Source organism: Canis aureus, chromosome 1 (assembly GCF_053574225.1).
Source record: "Canis aureus isolate CA01 chromosome 1, VMU_Caureus_v.1.0, whole genome shotgun sequence".
Taxonomy (NCBI): domain Eukaryota; kingdom Metazoa; phylum Chordata; class Mammalia; order Carnivora; family Canidae; genus Canis; species Canis aureus.
This window is the reverse complement of record NC_135611.1, coordinates 82,746,840-82,758,943: the sequence shown is the minus strand read 5'-3', so window position 1 is coordinate 82,758,943 and position 12,104 is coordinate 82,746,840. Positions and strand designations below refer to the sequence as shown.

Below are 12,104 nucleotides of genomic sequence, written 5' to 3'. Positions count from 1 at the left end.
TGTTCAGGCTGTTATAACAAAAAACTACCTAATGGGTGACGTATAGAGGACAGCAGCTTACTCCTCACAGTTCTGGAAGCTGAAAGGCCAAGCCAGCACATCAAGTTCTGGTGAGATGCTTCCTGGGTTGCAGACTGCTGACTTCTTGTATCCTCACGGGGTAGAAGAACCCAAGTTCTCTGGGGTCACCTTTTATAAGGGCAACCTGAATCATGACAGCTCCACCCCCCACCGGAGGTCCCATCTGCTAATACTTGGGTGTTAAGACTTCCAACATATGAAATCAAGGAGTTGGGGGGGGGGGGGGCGCAGAAAAAAATTAACATCCCATCCAGTGTCGGCCATCGTGTCATTATCTACACCTCCAACTAAAACAGTAAACATTTAAATTCACCGGACATTCCAGATTTGAAGATATCAGTACCACTTTAAATTCATGCTTACCCTCCCCAGTTGGGGTGTGTGTGTGTGTGTGTGTGATATTATCCCGACCTTGATTTTATAGGCATGTATCCATGTATCAACTTGTCAAGTTGCACAATTTAAATAAGTGCAGTTTATTATATCAATTATACCCTAATAAAGCTATAATATTTTTTAAATTTAAATATAATTAATATACAGGATTATATTCATTTCAGGTGTGCAACATATCGATTCAACAATTTTGCAAGTTACTAGTGCTCACAACAAATGTAGTCACCATCTGTCAGCATACATTTACACTCCTTGTGCTCTACTTTTCATCTATGATTTATTTTACAACTTAAAAGTTTGTACTTTAGTCCTCTTTATGTTTCTCCCATCCCCCACCTACCACACCTCTGCCCAATTTTTATAGACTCTTCTTTTACTGTTTTTAACACTCACTTCTTTACACATATTAAAGTCATTTCAAATTCTGATAATCCCGGTGTGTCATCTTTGCAGTTTGTTCTAGAATTTGTTTCTCCTCTCACTTCTGATGGCATCTCTCTACAGGGCACATTTACTTCCCAGCTCAGTCTCTGAAGGTCCGGTTGGATCTCCTTGGTCAGCCTCATATCCACTTCCCAAGTCAGGGTGGGGGGTGTGGGCAGAAAAGGCTGGCACTTTTACCAGGAAGGCAAAACTGTGCTGGTAAATTCCAAGGAAGCTCCCGGCTTATGTCTCCCTGATTGCATCACAACTGTTAGAAGAGCAGCCTCAGCTGCAAACGTGTAAACCCCCCTTGTTGAGAGTGCTGGAGTGTTGAAAGCACACCCGTATGTCCCTGCAAACATGAGACACAAGCAGGAGTTCCAAGTGACTGCTAGTCATGAAGACTGAAGAACCCTGTTTTGAAAAAGGAGTTAGGGAAGAGAACTCAGACTACTCATACTGCTCTGGCTCTTACGACTAAAATATAATGGGGACCCTCACCTCCAGAAAGTAGGCTTTTGAGAATTGACACTCCATGAAAAGAATGCTTTCTAGGAGCCCTGGGTGGCTCAGCTGGTTAAGCATCTGACTCTTGATTTCAGCTCAGGTCATGATCAAGGTCGTGGGATCAAGCCCTGGATCAAGTCCAGGATCAGTGTGGGAGTCGGCCTGAGATTTTCTCTTTTTGCCCCTCCCCCAGCCTGTGCTCTCTAAATAAGTAAATAAATAAATAAAATATTAAAAAAACAAAAACAATGCTCTCCAAATAAACTTGTGCTGCAGGCATAAACAGGGACTTGTCAAAGCAAGGCCCTTGGCTGTAGAACTACCACTGCATGTCAGGTTCTCCCTCCAGCTGCCACCTGCAACTCGCCATTCAAGCCACTTGTCATCGTCAAGTGACAGCCAACAAATGAGGAACCTATATACAGACAAGGCAAAAGATTCAAACTGACACAGGGAAAGAAACATCACTTACATAAGATTTATTTCAAGGCCTGAAATCAGGTTAATCAAAAATTGTACTACTATAATTTCTTATATTACATACTTAATATAAAACTTTGGGAAGTGTAGACACTATTAACCAACTCTTAAACCTCACAATATACAATTTTCAAATTGTAAGGTGACAATATCAAAGACTTCACACACTTAATGAGGACATAATTAGCAGCAGGCTATGCAAACAAATACAAATCTGTTTTTACACTTTCCTTGACTGTTTTTATCTTTGCTTTATAAAGCCACTAATAATTGAGGCTTCTTTCAAGTATAGGATCTCTAACATTAAATTACATTTCTAAGTATTTTTATAAAAGAAAGACACATACATTGTTTGCCATAAATTCATATACCAAAAAATAAAACACAATCCAACTAAATTTATCCATGCTTCCCCTTTCTCCAGATGTTTTAGGTGTTTTTCTAAATACTTTGTATTTTTGTTAAAATCCTTTATATATGCAGATTTGGGAAAATGATTTATAATAAGTTACCTTTAAAATTACCTTCTCTATACTTCTGCTCCTTTTCCCCCACACCAAATCTGGTGCTTAAGTGAACAATAATGCAATATATTCTTTCAGGGGGCCCAAACAATCTGTAATCTTAATTTCTTAAATATCTAAAGATTTCAACTTTCCACCAATATAAATAAGAGTCTCAAGTAGCCAAGAATTACTTCTTAGGAGAAAAAAAAAAATGCATAGTATGAGGATTATTTAACTAAAACTTTATTACTTATGCCTTTCCCCCAAGCTATAAGCACTGTTTAGCATTAAATTACATTGTGCGTACACAGCTACAACAGTTTACACTTGCTCAGGAATATACAATTACATTAAAAATAAATAACTTTCATAATTTAATTGGCTCTTAAATGGGTTCCTTAGGGGGAAAACAAATGTTTCATGTTAAGAAGCTGGTATATACAAATGAACTGCTGTGTGTTCAACTTGAGGAAACCTAAAGATGAAGTTTTGGTGATATTTTTCCTAAAATGCAATATGGATATGCACTTAATCACTTTATACAGTGAAGGGATGGAATGATAGATATAGATGCAATCTTTTGTCTAAGTGAACAATTGTAAATGAGAAAGAAAAAAAGCTGACATGGACAATGGTTTCAAGGAAAAAAGAACCAAAGTCAAGAGTAATGTTGAACATCTACTCTTAAAAAGGAGAAGTGTTATCCAACACAAAAATGAGACCTAGAAATTAGAAAAACACTCATTTCACTACTTCAGGAGGTAAACAAAAAAATGACAAAGAGAAGGAATCTAGACCAATTAGAACTGAGACACCTGTAAAAAAAGAAAGAAAAGAAAAAACACAGTGCAATGATTTGACTTCAAAGAAAACGACAAACTACTATGAAATTTCATACGAAAAACTTCACACATCTACTTTTGTGATAATATATTAATGCACAAAATATCAAAAATATAAAGTCTAGATTTTTTCCCCTTAGGTTTATAATCAACTCTCAAACCTTCGTTGAATATATTTACTTTTATATGCCTCCTCCATTCAGCATGACACACTATACAAGTACATACATGCTACGATGTACCATGAGAATTATTAGTTCTCATCTCAAATCTAGTGAACTACCTTTTTACCCATACTTATATACATTTCATTTCCATTATAAGACACTTAAGACCTTTCTAATGGTACATCCTAATCAACATATTACATAAAAAAGAATCTTGATTTTTAAAATGAATCACTTAGTACTATATAGCATGATGAGTTTAATTTGAATGGTTGAAACATAATGTGATAGACATTATACTGTTTAAACTAATTCGCAGCTGTAGGAAAATGTTTGATTTTCAAAATTTAACAACTGAGGAGTTATGAGCAGTAGAATACTAGAAAACAGTGAATGAATAAATAAGAATGATCTGTCTTTATCAGTGGCCGTTCAATATTTTGTTTTTGGGAACCTGGAAGAAATTGTCTTCTTTGAATTTCAAATGTTCTGGCAAATCTAGTCGTTTCTTAGCTTCCTCAATATCACCTTGAATTGCTGAAATAAGGGACTCTGCAGAGAGAACAGAGCAGGTACATGATGAAAAGCCACTGCTATATACACTTACTATTCCTTTGTTCGGACTCTCCTAAAAACCCAATGGCTGGCAACATCTCTAGCACAGGGCAGATCCCCAATAAAATCTGTTCCATCTCTTCTTCCAGACTGTAGTAAAAGTCAATGGTACACTTAAGATGTCCCTAAGAAATCTCGCAATTTCTTAGAGAAAGACATTAGCACAAAGGTACATCACAAACAACAAATGAAGAAATACTCACGATCAAGCCTCTTTGGTACTCACATTTATCAAGTAAACCCTACAGTAGAATTAAAACCACCACACTATACTAACATACTTGATACCATTAGTTTCAAGTATTGATTTAGTTTCTTACACTTCAAGCATTGCAAAGCATCCATTATTCATCTGGGCATTCATTCTCGCTTATTCCTTAACATATAAAAAGGAAATAGAGATTTCACTAACTTCACACTGTTGGGAGGGAGAGAAGCAGCCAATCTGCTGGGTTTGAACCTAGGCTCCATCACAAACTGATATGATGCTGGGCAAATTACTTAACCCCTCTCTGCCAATTTCCTCATCTGTGATATAGAATAATTCCTCATACGTTTCGGTGGGGGTGAAAGGACTTCATGCACGTAAGGCACCTAAAACAGTGCCTGGCACATAGTAAATGCTCAACTATTCTCTCTCCTGCCATGTTGTTACTAGGAGAAGCAGCAGAAGTAGCTGAAGTAATACTCAAGGAAGACCTAAACAGAACTTACCTAAAGAATCAAAGTTCTTTTCTGGTCTGAGGTAGCCAACAATGGCTACATTGAGGATTTCCCCATAAAAGTCTTCTTTGAACGTATGTATGATATGGGTTTCCTAGAATTAAGAAATGTTAAAAAAAGATTTCCATCAGATTACAAAATACCTGAAATTTGAAATATATCTCCATATTTATGGCAGGGCTAATTTAAATAAAACAATCAACCCTTACTAAATTTAAAAGACCGGTGAAAATCTAAGTACCGTTTTTCCTTAATTCTTTCATCAGTCCTGCTCCTGCCCGATCTTACATGTAAACATTTAACTGAGTAAAGCAGATGTTACGCCACAAATCTGGTATGATTTGCCATTTATTAAAAGCAAAAACAAAAAAACTAGCATGCAGGGGCACCTAGCTGGCTCAGTCAGTGGAGCATGAATCTTAATCTCAGGGTTGTGAGTTCAAGGACCACACTGAACTCACAGTGTGAGTTCCTCCCCATCTACAGAAACTATTTTGTGTTCTTTCAACTGGGTGCAGAGATTACTTAAAGATAAAATACTTAAACGAACATGCAGAATAAGTCTCATCAAGGCAAAAAAACAAAACAAAACAAAACAAAAACAAACCAAAAAACACCTGAGTCAAGACACCACCAAGTAAGGAATAAAACATTAAGAGACGTTCTTATTGAAAGAGCCATTTCTTTTTCTTTATTTTTTTTTAAAGATTTTATTTATTTATTCATGAGAGACACACAGAGAGAGAGAGAGAGAGAGAGAGAGGCAGAGACACAGGCAGAGGGAGAAGCAGGCTCCATGCAGGGAGCCCGACGTGGGACTCGATCCCGGGACTCCAGGATCACGCCCTGGACCAAAGGCAGGCGCTAAACCGCTGGGCCACCCAGGGATCCCTGAAAGAACCATTTCTAAGGTTAACCAGGATCCATATGTCTCTGACACACACCACATTATAGAAACCTCTGAGAGTCAGGCAGAGCTGAAGACTGAATGGGGGCAGAAGAGCCAACGTAGGATCCTGACCAAGGAACAAGGCTGACAAATGAGTACAGGACATGTTGAAGCAAATTGGTGGAGGAGGTAGAAGATGTTCTGCAATCAGAATATTAGTAGATTCTCATACAGAAACCTAAGTCCACAAACAGGAAAGCCAATTAAGAGAACAAAGACGGAAGATGGTTGAGACTGGACCAGGATGGTGGCACTGGAGATTAACAAGTTTGAACAATCCAGAAACATGAAACTTAGAGAGGCATATTTTGTGGATGATTTAAGAAAATCTAAGATGAAGTGATATTTAAAACTGATCATTATAAAACATTACCGAGAAAAATGGTAAAGAGGTCTACTCTCCCTAAATTGATCTATATATTCCAAGCCACCCTTGTCAAAATCCTACCTTTTTTTTTAAACAATGGAACTGTCAAGTGATTCTAAAATTCATAATGTGGAAGGTTGAAATTATCCCCTCAAAATCTTGAAAATAAAAGTAGAGCACTTACACAGATACCAAGATCTACTATAAAAGCTATGAAAATAAAGACAATGGCCCAAAGACAGACTAGGAGACCAAATCTGTATGAGCACATTTTGGACTCTCACACATAGAAAGTCACAGGATTTATGACCAAGATGACAATACAGTGCTGTCATGAAAGAATAATATTTCAATAAATGGGCTAAGCCCATAACCATGTGGGAAAAAATTAATTTTGACCTTTACACCTTGCACCATACTCAAAAATCAATTTGATGAGGAAAGTTTATTGACAGTTAAGTTTTTAGGAGAAAACAAAGATGAGTATCTTTATGAGTAGACAAAGATTTCTTAAATAGGTTATAAAAGGCACTAACCATAAAAGAGAAATGATGGATTGGATATATTGGCATTACGAACTTCTGTTCTTCGAAAGACACAAATAAAATTTCCATTTAAAATAAAAAACAAAAAGAAAAAAAAGAAAAAAGAAAAAATAAAATAAAATAAAAAAACAAAACAAAACGGGGGCACCTGGGTGGCTCAGTGATTGGACGTCTGCCTTTGGCTCAAGTCGTGATCCCAGGGTCCTGGGATCGAGTCCCACCCACATCAGGCTCCCCACAGGGAACCTGCTTCTCCCTCTGCCCCTCTCTCTCTGTGTCTCTCATGAATAAATAAATAAAATCTTACAAAAGAAAAAAAAAAAGGCAACACAGCAGGTGACGATACTTGTGCAATACATATTCCAACAGAAGAATGGGATCTAGAACATATTAAGAACTTCTTTTAAGTTAATTAAGACACCCAATCCAATGTTTTTTTAAAGGGGGGAAAACACCTAACCAGGCAACCAGGCACATCATAGATGAATGGTATTGGCAAGAAAAGGAGAAAGAAAACCTGAAAAGTATGAACCTCCTACCAATGAAAAATTGAGATTCCTCTAGCTCTGGAAGGACTTCCAAGGCATTCCTTCACTGGTTTACAACAGTAACAGTCCTGTTATCTGAAATTTGTCATGGAATGGCCTTCCCTCCTCTTCAATTCCTTCCTCCCCATCTACAGAAAACTATTTTGTGTTCTTTCATTAGTTCTTTTCCTTGTCTACTCCAAATAATCGTACATCCTTAATACTCAAACATAAGAAATACTGAGCAGTGTTAAGCAATTCTTGGCCATTTCTAGTGTTGTACCAGCACTCAGCTCTATGGTCTTCCAACTGTGACACACTTCTATAATTCCTCAAAGACGACAAAATTTAGATCGACTCTGTTTTTGTCACACTTGGCCTGACCAAGATCCAGCTCCATCTAGCAGATTAGGCTCTAAAGTGGTACTGTGAAACAAGCAGAAGGGTACACCCTCAAAGTAGTTTGGGGGTTAAAAAAAAAAAAAAACAGCACTTCACACTTCACAATTTTATCAGAAAGCACCATCTGTGTAGTAAGGAGTTCTATCTTAGCAGGGTACACAAGTAATTAAAGGGTGAATGTTTTATATTAACTGGAGCAAGCTCAATTTTATCAAACATGCTGTTAAGTAACTCACTTTAAGGGAGGCACAGAGTGAGAGGGAGAGAATCAAGTAGGCTCCGTGTCCAGCAGAGCTGACTAAGGGGCTCGATCACACCCTGAGCCAAAATTAAGTCGGGATGGTTAACTGACTAAGCCACTCAGGCACCCCAAGTAATTCACTTTTATCTCCCAGTAGAGATATAACACATGGACAGCTATAAAAATATTCCAATTTTGGCTTAAAACTCCACTTTTTATTTATTTTCTACATGATTTAAAAGCAAAACATAAAAATCATTACTGTTATGTTATTGGGCACACAATGTATAAAGATGTAGTTTGTGAGTTTTTATGTACTATTAAAATTGTCAAAAATCATATTTGATTTTATAACTGTAGGATGTTAAACACACTCCTCACAGTAACCACACACACACACAAATCTATAGAAAGTACACAAAAGGAAATAAGAGAATCAAAATAGGTCACTACAAAAAAAAAAAAAAATTAAAAAGGCGGGCAGCCCGGATGGCTCAGGGGTTTAGCACTGCCTTTGGCCCAGGGCGTGATCCTGGAGTCCCAGGATCGAGTCCCATGTCAGGCTCCCTGCATGGAGCCTGCTTCTCTCTCTGCCTGTGTCTCTGCCTCTCTCTCTCTCTCTCTGTCTCTCATGAATAAATAAATAAAATCTTTTTAAAAAATTAAAAAGGCAATGATGGAAGAAATAACAGACAAAAAAAGCTGTGAGGCACATAGAAAACAGCAAAATGGCAGAAGTCCCTCGTCAGTCATTAGCTTAAATGTAAATAGACTGAATTCTCCAATGAAAAGGCAGAGATTAACAGAATGATCAACAAACACAATCCCATTATACTACCTCTTTTACAAGAGACTCACCTTACTTTGTAAAATTCACTTTAGATCCAAAGACACAAATAGAATGAAAGTGAAAGGATGAAAAGTTAATCCAGCCAAACAGTTAACTCAACACTTCACTTGAAAAAGCCTTCAAGAAAACCGCCAAAAATTCTAGTGATCTGGACTATGTTTTGAGCCACCACTGATGAATTCTACATGCATCTAATACTGAATATTACCTTAAGTTATTAACCCATTTGCAGTGACTGAGCTTAACAGAATTCTTACCATAGACTTTTTTGTATTCTTGTAGTATGGGTTCCATCCTATGCTCACCACCATCTTATGAACATCTCCACTTCCAACACTGGCCCAACCATAATAAATGCCAGTGGATACATCAGCTGGAAGATTATCAACTACTTGTTCTGGAAAATTAGCTAAACAACAGAAATAAATATTCTGAGTGTTAACAGTTTCATAGCAAATATTTATAAAAATCGCATGCAAGGCCAGTGTAAATCATTATATACACAAGTTTCCTGGAACCCTGCCTGCCTATCAATCCCACCACTCTATATAGTCTGGCTTGGATATTTTCCCCCCTCTTCATGCAGATAGCTTAAGAACAATTAAGTTTACAAAGCCCTCCAAAAAAAAAAAAAAAAAAAACACGTAAACACACTCTTGAGGTAGATGAAAACAGGTGCGTGAACAGCTGAGGATGTTTTAGACCTGGTCTTTCTTAAGGAGATTCAGAATCTCTTGATTCTTATTTTCAAAGTAGATGTGGCTCAAAGACCAGGGGCAACCCTGGTGTGTACTTTTAAGGATGAATTATACAGTCAGGTCCTGACCACCGAAACTAAAGTAGATGGAACAAAAAGGATACCCGATTCTCAGCCAATTGCTAACAAGACATTTAAAGAGAACAAAAAACCCTTACAGTTGGCTTGGAAATTTTAACCAATCTGGTTCACATTACGTTTTCTGATGGGGATGACCCGTGCCACGCCTGGCAGCTCTAGCTGCGCTGCAGAGGGAGGCGGGAGAGGGGGACCCCCAAACTCGGCTCGGCTTTCCGTCCTCACCACCCCTCAAGCCCGGTCCCCGCCGAGCACCGAGCCGCGGCTAAGGACGAGCTTCCTCCATCCGACCAAAGGTCCTCCGCCTCGTCCGAGCAGGAAGCCAGCGGAGGGGAGGGGTCACCTCTGCCCGCGGCCCCAGGTCCCCGGGCTGACGTCCCCGCTCTCACCTGACCCAACCCCGGAAGCCGGGGCGTGCCCGGGGAGTGGGGGGGTGCCCGGCAAGGGGGGGGGTGCTCGAGGAGGGGGGGTGCCCAGGGAGGGGAGGGGTGCCCGGCGAGGGGGGTGCCCAGGGAGGGGAGGGGTGCCCGGCGAGGGGGGGTGCCCAGGGAGGGGAGGGGTGCCCGGCGAGGGGGGGTGCCCAGGGAGGGGAGGGGTGCCCGGCGAGGGGGGGTGCCCAGGGAGGGGAGGGGTGCCCGGCGAGGGGAGGGGTGCCCGGCGAGGGGAGGGGTGCCCAGGGAGGGGAGGGGTGCCCGGCGAGGGGAGGGGTGCCCGGCGAGGGGGGTGCCCGGCGAGGGGAGGGGTGCCCGGCGAGGGGGGGTGCCGGGGGAGGGGGGGTGCCCGGGGAGAGGGGTGCCCGGGGGCGAGGGGTGCCCGGGAAGTGGGGGGGGTGCCCGGGGCGGAGGGGGTTCCCGGGGCGGGGAGGGGGGCCCCGCGACCTCCCGCGCTCACCTGTGGGGATGCCCAGCTGCTTGGAGCCGCGGCCGAAGCCCCGCACCACCTGGCCGCGGCAGAAGTACGGCAGGTGCCTCATGACGCCGTGCGCTTGCGGCGCGGGCTGCGACCCGGTCCGCGGGTCCGGCGAAGCCGCCGTCGAAGCGGTGCCGGGCTCCCCGGCCGGCGGGGCAACGCGAGCGGGAGCTCGGCCGGGGCGCGGACCCCCCACGACAGCCGGCAGGGAGCGCGGGCGCGCAAGGGGCCGGCGGCGCGGACGACACGCCGCAGGGAGTCCCTCACGCCGCCGACCCGCAGAAGCCGCCAGCGACCAGCAGCCCGCGTCTCCGCGGCGGGAAGGGCGGCGAGGGGCGGCTGTGAGGGCGGGCGCGGGTGGGGAGCACCGCGGGGTCAGCGTGGGAGGGCCCGGGCCCGCCCAGCGCCGCAGGCCTGCGCACACTTCCTCGGCCGGACGCCGCGCCTCGGAGCCGGCTCGGCCTCCGTAGCCCCGCCCCGCGAGGCCCCGCCCCCGCCCCGCGAGGCCCCGCCCCCGCCCCGCGAGGCCCCGCCCCCGGCCCCGGAGCCGCCGGCCCGCCCTGCCTGCACTTCGGCTGCGGCGAGCGGCGGAAGCGGGTCGGGGTGCTCCGCTCTCGTCCTCGGGGCTGCGAAAGCACCGTCCCGGGCCGCCCTCAGCGCCGCTTTCCCCTTCCTCCTGTTCATTGCGATCCTGACGCCAGCGACGTTCTTTAGCTTCTTGGTAACCGCCAGCTCGCTGGTCATCCGTCATCCATTCGTTCTTTAAACATCCCTTTAAGTCGCAAAATTCCAGCTCGAGATCGCCGCTCCGTGGAGGGTGTAACCAACTGCCCGTGGCCTGAAGTTGAATCCGTGTAAGCGCCGAGGGAGCCGCAGCCCCGGTCACCGGCGCCAGTTGGCAGCAACGCAGTCCTCCCTACGGAGGGTACGGAGGGTACGGAGGGATGCGGCTGCCTGCCTAGCCCGTCACCTGGACAGGGGTCACCTGGACAGTGCAATGAGCCCGACAGAAGGGCTCTCTACTGCGCTGCCCATTGGTGGGTCTGCTGACCCGTGGAGCTGTAAACATGACCTCGGGAAGTAGCTCAGGGGAAATTTGTTGCTCACCAGAAATATACGGGTAGGTCACAGGTGCATCCTCTGGTCTTGTTTTTTTTTAAGAATAGTTATTCATGAGAGACACAGACTGAGAGCCAGAGGCAGAGACACGGGCAGAGGGAGAAGCAGGCTCCACGCAGGGAGCCCGACGTGGGACTCGATCCTGGATCCCAAGCCCAACCGCTGAGCCACCCGGGCCTCCCCCTCTAGTCTTACTCTTGAGAAAGAAGTTTTAATTGTTGTTTTCTTCTCTCTGTGAATCTGTGTGAAACCCTGTCCGTGTTTGGCAGTTGTTCGTAACTATGATAATGGTTACCCAATGTTAAAATTATATTCTCTCGGGTAGCCTGGGTGGCTCAGGGGTTGAGCACCTGCCTTGGGCCCAGGGGGTGATCCCGGGGTCCTGGGATGGAGTCCCGCATCCAGCTTCCCACAGGGAGCCTGCTTCTCCCTCTGCCTATGTCTCTGCCTCTCTCTCATGTGCGTCTCTTAAGTACAGAAATAAAATCTTTTAAAAAATTATATTCTCTCTGTATTGGTACCAAAGGGGTCTTCGTTGGCAAGACAGTCACATTTCCCTAACGATAGTGTGGCACATGGTTCATAGCAAACACTCCATAAGTGTTTGTGGAAAGAACGAA

At 43.9% G+C, this 12,104-nt stretch overlaps 1 protein-coding gene across 1 annotated transcript; it reads right to left on the bottom strand.

Annotated features, from left to right (window-relative positions):
• Positions 1-1,871: 1,871 nt before the first annotated feature.
• On the bottom strand, positions 1,872-10,788 carry RFK (riboflavin kinase). The gene is made up of 4 exons (XM_077906500.1): positions 10,348-10,788; positions 8,879-9,030; positions 4,732-4,834; positions 1,872-3,954 (listed from the first exon to the last, which is right to left on the bottom strand). Exons 1-4 carry the CDS (start codon positions 10,427-10,429, stop codon positions 3,824-3,826), a joined length of 468 nt encoding a protein of 155 aa, XP_077762626.1. The 5' UTR covers positions 10,430-10,788; the 3' UTR covers positions 1,872-3,823.
• Between the last annotated feature and the right edge of the window lie 1,316 nt (positions 10,789-12,104).